This window comes from Pyrgilauda ruficollis, unplaced genomic scaffold (genome assembly GCF_017590135.1).
Source record: "Pyrgilauda ruficollis isolate IOZ18807 unplaced genomic scaffold, ASM1759013v1 scaffold22, whole genome shotgun sequence".
Lineage (NCBI taxonomy): Eukaryota > Metazoa > Chordata > Aves > Passeriformes > Passeridae > Pyrgilauda > Pyrgilauda ruficollis.
The window spans coordinates 1,824,412-1,840,051 of record NW_024521428.1 but is presented as its reverse complement, the minus strand read 5'-3'; the positions used below and the strand labels follow the sequence as shown (position 1 = coordinate 1,840,051).

General features: G+C 35.1%; 1 protein-coding gene across 1 annotated transcript in view; it reads left to right on the top strand.

Moving 5' to 3' along the window:
* MRPS9 (mitochondrial ribosomal protein S9) overlaps positions 1-14,844 on the top strand; it is a 34,080-nt gene extending 19,236 nt beyond the window's left edge. Inside the window, exons 6-11 of the mRNA XM_041468589.1 lie at positions 4,996-5,078; positions 7,802-7,877; positions 10,563-10,731; positions 12,120-12,228; positions 13,069-13,238; positions 14,639-14,844. Coding sequence (XP_041324523.1) covers positions 4,996-5,078; positions 7,802-7,877; positions 10,563-10,731; positions 12,120-12,228; positions 13,069-13,238; positions 14,639-14,730 — 699 coding nt within the window. The 3' untranslated portion in view covers positions 14,731-14,844. The remainder of the gene's footprint in view (positions 1-4,995; positions 5,079-7,801; positions 7,878-10,562; positions 10,732-12,119; positions 12,229-13,068; positions 13,239-14,638) is intronic.
* The last annotated feature ends 796 nt before the right edge of the window (positions 14,845-15,640 follow it).

The window sequence follows — 15,640 nt, the reverse complement described above, 5'->3', positions numbered from 1 at the left end:
CCGCTGGTTTGATCTGTGGTAATATTTGTGAAGGTTCCATATGGACTTGAGCCCCCTGCAGTGCTAAGAAATAATGTACAACGCTTCATGGTGCAGACGCAAATTTTCTCTGAAAAGGGATGCAGTGCTGCGGTTTAGCTGTCGGAGAGGATGATGGAGCTGACGCGCTAGGCCTGTCAACTTGTTACACGGATGGGTTGCACGCAGCAAGGCTGTGGAAAATCTGTGCCTTTTAACTTTTCTACTTAATCACGGTTGTAGCATTGCCTTTAGACTGTATGCTACATTAATTCTCTTCCTGCCTTCTGCCTTTCATCCCAAGTTTCACGGAAAAAAGTAAAGCATGCAGGTCTTGTAGAGGAGCCTTATCAAACAGCTGTCATCTGACAAGCCATTTGCATTTGTTTTGGCTGAAACAGAGCAACCCAAGGGCAAGATGTTTTGTTGCATTCCATCATAATGAAGAAATTACAAATTTTACAAGAAGCACAAGTTTATTTTTAGCTCTTCCTAGCAGTTAGAGTGTGCAAGCTTGGCTTGGAAATCTCTGAATGTATAGTGCACGTTTTGTTTCTAAGAGCGTGGCAACCACCTTCAAACAAATGGCCTTGACAAATGCATTTTTCATTAGTATAGGATACTTGAGTGTTCTTGAACTGTTTCTGAATATTTTCATTAAATAGTCTTCTATAAATGTAAATCCATTAAGTGAGATTTAACAGGGTTTTTTCTAAGTTGGCCGAATGAAAGCCAAAATCTGCATGAAATTCCCAACATTGTTTTAACCACTTATTAAACTAATGTGTATTTAACAAAATGTATTCCTAAGTCTCAAAGCTAATTAATTTGTTCAGAAAAGAGTTGTATGTTAATACAGCCTAGTGTAAGTAATCAATCCGATTTGAAGATGTCTTTTAAGTTGCTACATTAAATCTAATAAACAGGATAAACATATTATTTAGCTTAAATTTGTATGCCATTAATTACATAGGCTCATGTGGAACTTGAATTTTATTACCTGTTAGTTATATAACTGGGCATAGCATTATTGTTTAGTTAGTGCTTATAAAACTATTGTCCACTTACTGAAAATAAACTAACTTTGTGTGTATTATAATTGCCAATATACATGTTTGACTTTCAATATGAAATGAACTGTCATACAAGATATTTGTTACATGCATTATTGTTTTTGTTCTGCTTGTTGAATAAAGTTTAGCTATAGGGAAAAGGACAATTTATTTTTCTTCTGATAGAAAAAAGACTGTTTATTGCATGAAACGCTATTTTGCAAATGTTTGATAGTGCATTTTATCATCATTTCACTTAAAAGTTTTTTAGAATAATACAATTTTTGTAATGTGCAGAACAAGACAAAATGGTATCTTCATACCATTGTGCACAGGAAAATAGTAATTCCATTTAATCATGCATGTACATTTTTTGGAAATATCAGGGCTTATGGATTGAGGTAAATACTCTAACAATTGAGCATTTTAACTCTCAAAAATATTCCAAAACTTAAAACCATTCAAAGTGTATGCTGAACTCAAAACACAAGAAACAAAGTAAAGTGCAAACTGAGGTAAAATGTGGGCTCTGCAGCATATCTTAAATATAATGTTAATAAAATTTTTTCCCCATAAAAATCTCTTTTAGGTATTCATTTGCTGATTTCTTCCCTATTTTTTAATGCAGAGTAAAATATTTTTTTGTTATTTTAAGTGTCCTTGTAGAAATCTGAAATTTGATCTCTCGATTAGAAATGGAAGCGTTTCAGTGCATAGTCAATCTTGTAAAATCAGCTATTTTGATTGTGTAATAGCTGAGTTTACAAGGCACACAGATGTGTACAGTCATGAATTGGACTATTGAATCCTCAAGTGATTAGTAAAATCTTCACCTGCCAGCTTTGAAAAAGCAAGTGTGTCTTCAGAAGCTTTCTTTAGCCGTTGGGGAGTGAAGATTTGTCAGATAAATTATTGGGCATTACATGTGATTCCTGATTTTGCAAAGGCTCATCCACATACTTTACTTCACACGTGAGTGGTTCTTTCAGTCTGTTGGCTTTATCTCTATACAGAGATAAGATTCATGCATCAATTTTTTTTTTTTTTTTTTAGTACTTCAGACCAAAATTTTATGAGAGTTGCAAGTCCACTTTCATTGCCAGAAATATGTAGGAAATTATATTTAACATTTCTTTTACGCTTGGAATTACTTTAAAATGCTACTTTTCAATGTTGCTTGACTTCATCTCCTGTGTAAAGGGTTCTTTGTCTGAATAGACATGATTGCTGTAATTTAACTAGAACAGTTTAAAGAGATAAGTTTAATTCTTAAAAGTGCACGTTCTTAAAACTTAAACAGGCTGTGGAGTGTTGGTGTTCTTTGGGATTACCTAGGGAGGGTCTTGAGGAAAATTTTATTGTTGCTGCTGTTCTAAACCTTTTTGTTATTGTAAGTGACAATTAATTTCTTAGGCTAAAAAGTGGTAGATGGTAACCCATATCTCATTTTATTTGGCTGTGTTTATCAATCGTTTCCAAATATGACAAAATCCTTAAGTCTTCTTCTAACTTGTGTCATGTTACCTGAAAATACTTGAGTTGCTGTTTAGAAGCAATTCTGACTGTAGTCAGTCTGTCTTAAGGTCACAGCTGTGATTACCTCCCTGTGTCCTTTTCTAAGGAACTGTATTGTAGCTGTTTTGAGCTCCTGTTCATGTATTTTTGCTGACCATACCAATAAATAAATATGTATGCCAGAATGTGTTGGAGGAGGATGGGTGATTGTGAGGAGGCAGACAGGAGACTGCTTTTGCAGGTAGAGTGGTGACACCCTCTGCCTTTGAAGGCAAGAGGTAAGTCACGAGTAGCAGTGAGGTGAGAAACCTCCATACACATTTATAAGACCTAATAACCCAGTATGTCTTCTGACCATCTGACACCAAAATATCATCTGTGTCCCTGGCTTGACTTCTTCCAAATGCAGAAACTTATGGAGCTCATCAGAATCAATCTCTGAATCTGTTCCAGCTGAGCTCTTCCCAGTTTGCTGAGGGACAGACACAGCCCTTCTTCCCCTTCTCTTCCCTCACTCTGTGGTCCCAAGCAGAAGCTTCCATACTCATTCTTTACCATGTCTTAATTACAGATACCTAAAAATTGCTTGTTGCAGATGCACCTCATGCTCTCTAACCCAAACTGTGTCTGCTTTTAATGTATAGGCAATAATTTTTGAAGCCTAATGGTCAGCTCTGAATGGAGTTGTTAAGATTACTAGAGTGATGTGACATAAATTTTGCCCACAGTAGTGATACTGTATCTTGTTTCCTTAGAGGACTACAGTTATATTTGAGAGGTTTGGAAATACTTGAAAATAGGATTTCTGCTGTTTTATGCCTGTGTTTGTGGATAAATAAACTTTTTTTAAGTTGAAAATTTTTCCTAGTTCCTATCTGACACAATTACCTCACGAAAGATAAAGGATTTCTGAAAGTATTACTGCTATAATATATGAATTCTCATGCTGTCTCAAAAGTGAACTATTTTGTAATTAAAGATTTTTAACTGTGGAATTATTTAAAAAATATTTTGTTCCACTGTGCTATTAAAAATGTCATCAGTGACCTACGTCAGAGACTTCAGTGAGTTGTCCCTATTTAAATGCTTTGAGTGCAGCTCAGATAACAATCTGTTCTTTGTTCATACATTTTTAGTACAAATATTTTTAGTGTGTGTGCAGGTGTATTTTGTATTAGTGAAAAAATGAACAGTAGGTGTTTATAACTAAGCAAGGGGCTTCTATTTTTTGGTTATTTTTAAGCTGTTGCAGATATTTCACTGCATCCTGTTATAAATCCCAGTTTTATGTTAAGAACTAATATTTCATTAGTTAATATCTGACAGCACAGAGATATCTCATGTTTCTTTCTTTACTGTTTTTTTCTAAGTAATACAAATAAAAATCCCCAAACTATTGTTTCTTGTTCCCATTAATTCTTACGCTATTGTTTCTCTGTAGTATTTGCTAAAACTCATATTAGTGCAGTATAGGAAAGTGACTATAAGCTTTCTATTTCACTCCTAAATGAAAGTAAATTATTTGGCATAGAAGTACTTGGTTGCAGTACAACTGTCCTGTTGTTTCAATATAATTTATAATTATTTCTCCAAACAATCCTATTTACCTTAGCATTTGGATCACTTTTGTAATTAAGAGTATTATAAGTTATATTTTAGAAGAAGTAGTCTTCATAAGTTTCTGAACTGAAAAAAACCCCTAAAAATACTTCATTTAAAATGTGTTTCTTCTGTAGTATTTTTACTGTGACTTTTTTGAGTATTTTCCCTTTTTTTTTTCTTTTTTCTTGGAGTACTAAATCACTGTCACACCATTGTTTGAAAATTATAACATAGCTAAGAATTTTGAGAAAACTATTTTAAAATAGTGAAAATTCAGAGTAGGTCCATTTGCATAGTTAAAAGAATGGAAATGCTTACTATGATAAATGTGCAACTTTGTATCCATGTAGACATGCCAGGGTAAGGTAAGAAGTTGTGACTGATACAGACCACCAGTAAATCTGACACTTCTGCATGTACAAAAATCTAACTAAATGAAATTAAATACATCTTAAACCTTGTCAGTATTTTGAGGAAGTCAAACCAAAATGTGAATGCACTGATGAAATTATTGTGCAGTATGGTTTGGAGTTGCATTCATTATACAAATATAGTTGTCTTTCTGTATACAGTTGAGATTTTTTTTTATAAGCACATGTAAGAAGGCAACAAACACTGTTGCAGAATTCAAAATCAATCATTTTGAATTGCACATGATTTTTTATTCTCAGAGCTCTGCTTGTTTTCTGATCTCTGTATTTTAAGTGTTTGAAGAATAAAGCTGTTTAAACATGTGTTTTAAGTAGCAAAATTTAAATATTAAATGAAAAAAAACTCTATTTAAATACTTCTTCCATTTACATTTAAGGAAACATATGAAAAATTTCTGAATGTTCAGAAACATCAAGACCAACAGACAGCTCAAGGCCTTCCTCTTCAGAAGGAAAAAAGGTAAGCTTCCAATTAAGAGTGAATATTGGTAGTAGTTTTCTTAATGTGCTTTCATATTCTGTTTTGGCACTTCTGGTAGTTCCCCACGCTAGCTGCCTTCTATTCCACAAACACTTTTTCAGGCTTTTGCTCTATTCCTTGTGTATTATTTGTATGGTAATTTCATGTTGAAAAGTTTTACCAGATATGTGTGGTGCACTCATTTCTCACTGTTAGAATAGGGAAACCCCATCTACTTCTCTTGCTCTTTAAACTCTCTCTGCTCTTTCAGTATTCTTTGCTTTATAAAAGTTCTGAAGTGTGATTTGAAAATAAACATAAAATATCCAGAATTCTATGTTTCATTATAAAACGTGTATTCGTATATATGAATGTTTTATATATATATATATATATAACATATATTCTGTATGATTTTTTCTAATTATGTGTTTTATTAAAGCATTTAAAAAAAAAGAGGTAAACTTTTTATAAAAAAATATGGGCTTTTAAAGTACCAACTACATTGTTCCTGCTTTTAAAGTCTCAAGACCTTAGGCTGAGCTCTTTAATAGTCTTTAATTACAGTTCTTGAATATTTTAGCTTACCAATATTTAAATATAAGAGTCTCAAAATACTTAATTTCACTATTCTTCTTCTGTTGGCTTTGAACAGAAATTATCAAAACCTAGAAATTTTAGAAAAGCTCATTTGGCTAGTTTTCTTTAATTATCACCACTATTAGTAGTTGAATTTAGTGTATGTTTTTTTCTGTTTAACTTCCCTGGTATGCACAGCAAGCTCTTCATCTAGTTAGCCACTGGACAGAAAAGCTCCATGCCAACCAGAATCTATGGGAAATCTACATTTGTTGGTTTCTAGGTGTATCCAGTCAGGATATGCTTTTAGGTGCTGTTTGCACCTCTTAGACATAGTCTTGATTTTTTTGAGATTTCTGCAAGGATTTTATATTAGAAAATTAAGTTAAGCAAGTATTTAAAAGAAATGGCTGCAGCTAAGAAGTTTTGGTTTAGACATTTACAGCTTTTCTGTATAGTTACTTTTTTCCCAGTCCCAAGTTGTTTTTAATCTTTGTTCTTGCTGTGCATTTTCTAGCCAGATTTATGCATTGCTCCAGGAGCACATCGTGTTGGTTTGTCACTGCTTCATTTCAGCCATTTATTATTTATGTTAAGGAAGAGAAAGAATTAATTTGCTGAGATTATTTCAGTTTCTTAAATAACAGAAGTTCATGTTTCTTCATGATATAAATAGCATTCTGTGACCCACAGAATGTTTTATTATAGATTTGTGTTAGGTTCTGAGCAGACAAGAAAACAAATGAATTTAGTTTCTTGCTGCATGCTGCTGAAAAATAGCCTGACTCCTTACAGAGCTCAGCCAGTGGATTTACTGATGTGAAAAACGACCTAAAGCTAGTCAGAGATTAAAGGCTTTTTCCCTGTTAGGTTTGTAAAGCTCAGAGAATTTAAAGAATTTTTGATACTTACTTCTCACCTCGATATGGTACTTCCTCTGAGATTAGTCTGGATAGGATAATTTATCTCCTACGTATAGGTAGAAGGTTGGTGGGAAGGGCTGGGTCTTTTTGCTTTGAGAGGCATGGAGTTTGGAGTTTGGTTTGGGGTTTTTTTCCCAGAAAATAATCTATTGTGAATGCATTCTGTAATATTAACTGTAGGGTTAGGACCTGATCTGAACTACTGAGCTTTTCACATGCAAGAAATTTTTGCCAGCTACAGTGGCAGTAGCAAGTAACAGTATGTAAATGTATGTATATACTTCAGTCTGTCAAGATTGGAAGCTTTTTAAAATTAGTGTTAAAATCTGACTTGTTTCTAAATAATCCTTTCTCATGTCCTGACTCAGAAAAGTATTAATATGCATGCTTGAGAAGTAGTACTCCTTAAAAACACCTTCAGAAGGAGTGTTTTACTGAATCACAGCTTCCTCCATGCTGCTGAAAACACTGTTTCTAAAAATCCTGAGGAGTTAAGAAGCTAGTTACATCTTTGCCTTAAATTTGCCTAATAATGTTATATATTTTTATGGCTGTTTAGTTGGTCACTTCATATAATATATATTTCAAAGATTTACTTCAAGCATTGGTTTTTCTTTGCTTTAGCATCTCTGTATGAGGCTGTTTTCTTAGAAATTTCTGCTTTTGCTATCATCAGTGCAGTCACTGTGCTGAGCAGCTCAAGATTACACAGTAGATAGAACACAGGGTGTCACTGCTACGTTAGTACTTTGACTGTGCTTACTGCTAGTGCCGTTCCTTATATTGATCAGGAAAGTAAAGACCAGTGGCAAAAGAATTTGATTTTAACATTCTGCCTTTGATTTTGCCCTTTGCTGCTAGTAACCAAATTTTTCCTGGCAGCAGGCTTTTAAAAGTAAGTCATACACTGGGTGGAAGATCACTTCCTATTACAGTGTTACTCTAACTCAATGTCTGACTTCAATAATATGAATAATGCATAGCTGATACTCGTAATGGTCATGTGGTTAATTCAATACATGAAGTTACCATACCTTTCAAAAGGCAAGTCTTTTAAAATCAACGTAGGCCTTCTCATGTTTACTATAGGAATGGGATCTGCATTCATTTGTAATGGAAAATGTATTTCTGAATGAAGTGTGACTGAATGTGTGGTCTTTTGTGATGTAACTCTAATTGCATGGTTAATTAAAGGAAGAATATATGTGATATTTTAAACAGAAACCTGGCTGGCAGCAGATGGCTGACTAAGATTGAATTGGAAGAAATGTTGTTAGAAAAAGTGTCAGATGATGATGTAAGTAATTAATCTTCCCAATCTTAAGGAGGCTCATGTCTTAAAAGTGTGGACTCTGGGTGCATTTTTGGATACTGGAAAGGTGCTATGCAGAAGGAGGTGCTCTTCAAAAGAGTTTTCTGTCTTCTGATGAAGTCTGTATGTGTTCACAGCACTGTCACATTCATGTTGTTTTGTAGTGACTTGTTCTGTATTGTGCGAGATAAAAAAAATCTCAACACTCTTAAGGACTTTCCATTGCTATTACCATAATTTAGTTTTTCTCCTGTCAACATTGTGAGATCTAGAGCACTCATTCCTTGTTGTCTAATTATGTGGTCAGGAATGGGTTATAAGAATTTATTATAGAAATAAATGGTCATTTATTGTGCTTGCAGATGAAAAATAGGGCTAGAGCTGCTGTTACTAATTGTAGACAAGGTGTAAATATGCAACATGGGGAGATACAATGGATTTGTACAATAGTAAATCTGCACAGAGTTAAGTTATTTAATGTTAAGGATGACATGGTAATGATAGAAAAATCACAGATGGCTTACTGGAAATAAGGAGCCCTTTTTCTTAGTGGCTGACTACACAATCAAATAAAAAAAAAAAAAACAAGACAAAAAGCAGTATAGATCTGTGCTTTGATACAGATATCTCCTGTTATATTTTCCTTGGTATGAATATGGTGGGAGAGAGGAGAGTTTGCAGTTTCCTCAGTGTCTGCAAACTGTATCACTCTGTAGGTTTGGAGTCATCCTTTACATCTATCTCTGGGGGTAAGACTATTCATCCCAATAGTCATACACTTCTTTTTCATGCAGAGCTTTTCCCTACAGTGCCCTGTAGAGCATTAGATTTTGTAACAGCAGGTTCAGTCTATGTGACCAGCTTTTGGAAGCTTGAATATGGCAGTACCAGAGAATGTAACTCTATTTTTCTGAACATTCCAAGTGTTTTCTCACCTAGAAGCAGTGTTCCTCAATCTTGTCTGTCCTGTGAACAACAGCTTTGCAAAAATAGCATAACAGCAGCAAACATGCCCTTTGCTCAGCTGTCATCTGGAGCAGTGGCATGTGATGGCTTCCTTGTCTGTGGGAGTTGTGAAAAGGTCTTGAGTCAGTTTGTGGTCCATAAGCATAAGTTATAAGTAGTTGTTGTAAATTCTCCCTCCTGATAATACCCAGGAGACTTTTTCTACCTTACTCACAGTAGAAGCCATTAAGACTTCAGCATTTTCAGTAGCTCCTTCATTTGGAATTTTTCCTCTCTAAGTGGCTGGTCTGCTTGTACAACCAAACAGTTTGGTGTCCTTCACTGCTTGATTTTAGTACATTCTGTACATTAGTACATTTTACCTCTGTAAAAGTACATTGCAATAAACTTAGAAAAAACCCAACTAACAAAAAACCTACACTAAACCCTTCTATATACTGGCCTCTCCCATGTAAGACCACAAAGCCTGAGTCTATAGTAAAATACATTGTTTAAATATATTTGAAATGTCTCAGTATGAGCTGCCATTCTTTCTGCTCAGATTCTTACCTTTTACCACTGCAACAAAAATTTCAGTGGTGTTTACATTATTAAACAAAATCAGAGTTATTGAATTTTTTCCACTTGCACTCTCCAAGTGAAAACTGTTGGAAGCTTTCTACTTCTATAGTCTCTATAATTTCATATGTTTTTATTTCCATATTTCTGCTATTCAAAGGCTTTACCACATGTCTGTGTCATATTGTTAGGTAAACATAGTTTTCAAGTGGTGTCAAAGTTCCAGGGACTACTATTAAGTTAGAAGAAAAGTAGTAATTTTGTGCTAGAGAAAACCCCTGTAAAAGAGAGAACAAATGCTTGCAATAACTGCTTGTAAGTAAAAAAAACCTTGAAAAATCAGGTTATGATATCTATGTGAAAAATCCATTTTTGATGGTATGATATCTTTATATCTGGTGACAGCTGTCTGGAGCTCCTGCCAGTAACACTTGGTAACAGGACATCCCAGCTTTTGATACAAATGGGTTAACACACTGGTGTGTACTCTTTAATCACATGTTGAAGAACTTTGGAGGGAGGTATAAGGGGGAAGGAGAACCACACAGTAGCAAAGGATAATTTATTTCAAGAGGTTGCCCTTTAAGTCAAGTATCTCTTGAATTTTTAAATACCTTGATTGTTCAGTTTTAAAGGAAATCATAAACATTAAAGTAACTCAGCTTGAACAGCCAAAGATAGGCATTTTTTGTATATGTTATGAAATATAATCACTTATGAGATTCAGTTCAGTCAAAATTATTTCCAAATCAGTTAATATGCTGGCTTACTAAAAAGCAAGTGAAAATCTTTTCCTATTTTAATAAGACAATAATAAAATAATTAAGATATCCCTCCAATTTTTTTTTCCTTTTTTTTAAGTGAGATAAACTTAATTCTAATATAGTAATTCTTTATTAAAAGGGGGTTGGCTATGCTTTGGAGTAAAGTTTAACTGTTTTCTGAAGAAAGAGCTAGATGTCTTTAGTCACACAGAAAGTGATGCAACTGCATGCTGTTCTTAAATCAGCATGTAGGTGCAAAAGTGTCATCTTGTCAGAAATCATCAATAAAAGTGAAGTAGGAAAGATCCATTAAATAAAAATAGAAAGTTTTCGCAAATGCAATTACACTTGCATACTTTAATGAAGTCTTGTTGTCTTACAGTATTCAAGATTTATTCAACTCTTAGAAAAATTGGTGGCATTGCCATGTGCTGACATCGAGGAGAAGTATATACAGAAGTTTTCCAAAGAAGTTCCTGTGCAGATGCTGAAAGTGGTTATTGAGCCCTTGCAGCATGACGAGCGAGGAGTTGCCTTCAGCACTGGGGAAGGTAATCATTTCAAGTTGATTTGTAACGATGCAGACTTTTTTCCTCTTCACACTGCTTTCTTTATATAATGTACAACACTGCTGAAAATGTCACTACTTCATTTTATATGCTCATTTATATGTATACTGCATGTATAGCTGTTAGTGATGTTATGGAACACCAAGCTAAGACATGGACTGGTCAGAAAGTACAAATTTTTGGCCCAGACTCCTATAATCTGTTTTTTTATATGTATTTTTATGCAGTGATAGCTCTGTAAAGAGGACCCCATTGGGTTACAGGTTGTAGGATACAAAAGGACTTTGATTTTTGGGCAGAGCTGACTGCTGAACATAAAGAGTGGAGGACTGCACAAACAAATTTGAATAGTTCCATGGATGTAACAGTGTTGTTGCTTAGTATAAAAATGGCATGCTTAGACTCGTAAGTAACCTTTATCATGCCTTTTGTAGGCAGTCCAGCAAAGGGGAACTTTGAAGATGCAAAGAATAAATAGCAAGGCATTTGGATATTTACAAACACCTAGGAAAATGTGAAGAGGAAATTTCTAAATATGAGACAGAGATGGATAATGGGATATTGATCATTCATACCGAGATGCAGGGGATGTTAGACAAAAGCCATGAAGGTCTCTGAATCTTCTAAACATGGGCTGTTATGTTTTCATTGGAGAGACACACAGCTGGAAAGCAATATAGGATATAGGACATGAGTGATTGCATAGAAAAAATGTGTAGAAAATACTGATGATTTTCTGGACAAAGCATGTGTGCACACACGCTTTATGCTGTATATTTAAGAGGAATCTTAGAGATGATGGGTATAATGCAGCAGATGATAATAAGAACAAAGGTCACAGAGAATTTGAGGGGCAGAATGGCCAGAGAGCTGCTTTACATGGTTTGTCTTCAAGATTACATGACAATAAAGATGTGAGAGCAGCAAACCATGATTTAATTTGCGCTGGTTTTCAGTAGTATCTTCAGAACAGTAGTTAATGAAGTTTGATGAGCATGCAACCCATGTGATTTAAGAAAAGCCACCAGGTTTAATAAGTTCAAATCCAGTCTTGTTTGTGCCCCATCACCCCCAAAATGAAGAAGAATATCTTATTTGTTTCATAATTCCTTTATCAGAATGATTGCTTCCTTCCTTTGTGCTGAAGGAGATTGGTTTCCCAACACAGACTTCTCCTCCACTTAACAGACATTGATTAAAATATATTGAAAGATAGTTGTTCTTTGTTTGCATTTTTTTTTCTTACGTCGGCCTGTAAAACCAAACAGCTGGCACTGTATGAATGTGATGAGATTTGCTTAACTACTTGGGCATTTGAAGTTCTGGAGAATATCGAAGCCTCATAAAAGTTGTGGTTTAATTCCTTTAAGGTAAAAGAAAAACTGCCACAGCTACTGCAGTAGTTTATGACAATGGGACTGGAAAAATTACAGTGAATGGAATAGACATTTTACATTACTTCCCAGTGCTGCAGGACAGGTGAGAGCACTATGAAATGCTGTATTTTACTGTAATTAAATTATTCCAGCAAAAGTAATGCCATACAGTTACACGTTGATGCTATGTTGATTCTATGTTCTTGTCTCTGTATAACTATCTGTTTCATACAAATATGTCTTGCATTTCCTCCTAATTTTCAGGAGTTTACTGATAGACAAGCCTTGCTCTGTGCTCCTTGCCTCACGTTTTCTGAAGGGATGCGAAAACAGAGAGCATGGACTGTTTTAATAGTTCAAATTTTAGTCCCCTTAGAAAGGGCTTGAAATTTATTTTAAAAATTAATAATAAGCATTATCATTTCTAAGTGTTTCACAAGACATTTGCAAATTGCATGCATGTGTAATTACTCTGGTATACAGTAACACAGTGGAAGCAAACAAGGTGAGGCTTTTTATATAAAGCTTCAAATTTTGGAGAATGTGCACAGTCTGATATAGAGAAGACTTCTCATTAGGCTGGCATAAAGTTTCTATTCCTAATGTGATTTTTATTTTTATTTTGTATTGCGATTTTTAAGCTCAAGAATAAAGGGAGAGGTTGCTCAATTTCAATATCCAGAGCTGACGGATCTTGGCTTCCTTAGAGAAGTAGTGGAATAAAAGTAGTAGTAAACTGAACTTAAAGTATGTACCACTGGCAGTTGGAATATGCTCCTAGCTGCTAATTTCCTTTTGATTTGGATGAGATATGAATTTCTTTCTGGATCTCTGCCCAAAAGTTAACTATGTTTTTTAATATACAGTGATAAGAAATATGCATAGCATAGAACTTTATGCACATGAATTTTTTTATTTTTTATTCCTTTTTTTTTCCCCTTAGGGAACAGTTATTGTTCCCTTTCCAGTTTCTTGGCAGAATTGGAAAACATGATATGGTTTGCACAGTCTCTGGTGGAGGAAGATCTGCACAGGCTGGAGCAATACGTTTAGCCTCTGCAAAAGCCTTAAGGAGTTTTGTGACAGAAAAGGAGGTGGAATTCATGAGGCAAGGTAGGAATTGAAATTATTTCAATGTTTCTTAATGTGTTTCTGGTAATTAACAGAATTAATACAAGGATCATTAAGGATCAGATTTGAGTAAATAATCCCAGTGAAACCTCGTATATTATATGAAAGGGATCTGCATTGATTTATAGACTGTTTTCACTTGTTTCCTAGCATCCTCTGTGTACATATTGGATGACTTCTCAAGCGTTTTTCCATCTGTTCATGACCTCTTTTAGGTCTATTAACCAGCTTATATTGCCTCAACATAGAATCACAAAACATGAGTGTGTATTCACTACTAAATAAATCTGGATCAGACATTAGTGAGCTGTAAGATACCGAGATTGTGGTTTGTTTTATTTTGCTGGTCACATCTTGTTCATGTTTTAAAAAGTTTTCTTCTCCAACATAAACGCTGGAGGGTGTGCTTTGAAGAGAGAGTAATGAGCAATGTTGGCTTTGAAGAGAGAGCAGCATACTGCACGCAGCTAGCCAAACCAAGGGAGATTCTTTCCTCTCTTGCAGCATTTAGTGTTTACAGGTTACCTAGGATGATAAGATAGGATTTATTTAGATAACTGCAGGATTTGGTGCTTCTCGGTGATGAGATGTCTATGCTGTTTCAGCAAATACAGTGTTATGAACAGTGAGCTTTTAACTATGCTCTTTCTGGACTAGTAGCAGGAATACCTGCCTGTATTAGTGGCAGAACAGCTGTGATCTTTTTCACTCTCTTGCCAGGCATGAAACAAAAGCTGTGTTCATGCTTTGCAGCAAGTTTCTTTGACTGTACCTTTTCAACACTGGCAAGTATAACTTGCTGGGAAAACCCTTGTAAACAGACCTTGTAATGAGTTTGATATCTTTACTGAGATCAGTAATTGTGAGCGTGTTTGGGACATTGCGAAATATACTTTTAAGTATAGTGATATGTATAAATGTATTTGTACTTACATATAAATATACCACGTAACAGTGGTCTTCAGAATGGGAAATGTGCAACTGATCTATTGGGATTCAATAAGAATGTGCTGTATATAATTCATAAGTGAATAAATACATATATTTGGGAGTACACACTCAAAAATACTGTTAGGACTGCATGATCAAAAAAGTCTGGAGACCACTGCTTTCAGGGCCGAAGTAATATGGCTAGATAAAAAACAGTAGGTGGTTATTTTAGTGGTGTGTGAAGGAAAATGGATGAAGTTCAGTAACTAAAGAGAAGTTAAAGTGTTAGAGGATCTGATGACACTCAGTGTTTTGTGGTTCTGAACCTTTAGCCCTCTAGATCCTACAAATCATACTGTTAGTGAAAGTCAGAGTTATTTTACTCACATGTAGCATACCTGTAATATTAACTAGTGGCAGTAAATAAATGGGTGCTTTTCTGTGTTTTGTAGCTGGATTACTAACAGTTGACCCACGTGTGAAGGAACGAAAAAAGCCTGGTCAAGAGGGACCCAGGCGGAAATTCACCTGGAAAAAGCGATAAGTCTTGAGTATTTAAAGAGTGACAAAGTGCTACCACAATTTCAAAGCATACTGATTTATGATTCAAAAAGTGTTGTATGAATATATTTAGTAATAAAGACCTTTTTTCCCTTTATAATTATTATGTCTTTTGTTTAAAAAGCAACAAACAACTCTAAATTTATTTAAAGTTGTGGAAAATCATGGTGCAATTTGATGGAATGCTAAATCTAAAATAGTCGCCAAGTGCCAGCTTTGCATCTTAACTTCAGTGAAGTCAATAACAATTTATAAAACTGTTGGTGGATTATAACTTCTAAAAATCAGTCTATTTGTTTAATGATTGGGCAGTTTAAATTCTGAAATTAGGCAGCTCCTAACCAGGTATTTGGAGATCTTCAATGTGCCTCCCTTTGTGCCTTGCAGGTATCTGAGCATAAGCAACAACTTCCTGCCTAAACTGTGGTGGAGTTGAGAAGCCAGTGAGAATAGTACTGACAATTGAGGGGATCTTGAGAGAGGAACTGTCACAGAGCATAACCTTTGCCTGTGGAATCAGTTGTCTCCAGGATGCTTCCCCAGGTTAAGTAGGGAGTGATTCAGAGCAAGTACCTAAATTTAGTTTCTCTGAATCATCCTCTGGAGGAGTCAGTTTTTCTGTTCTACCCCCAAATGCAGAAAGAGCTGGAGGGATTAAGCTGAAGTTGTCTTTTAGAGCACTCTTCTCCACCCCTTAAATCTCAAGGGGCCTGTTCAAGGAGGCGTGTTCCGAATATGGCTAATGCACAAAGATAGCATTGGACACTTTGCCAAATACAGTCATAACTTTTCTGTTTTAAAATCAGAAGCAGAAGGTGATGACAGTGCTGCCCACCTTCTGTCTATAATTGTAGCCTTCCAAAATAGATTAGTGGTTACAGCGCTCACCAAAA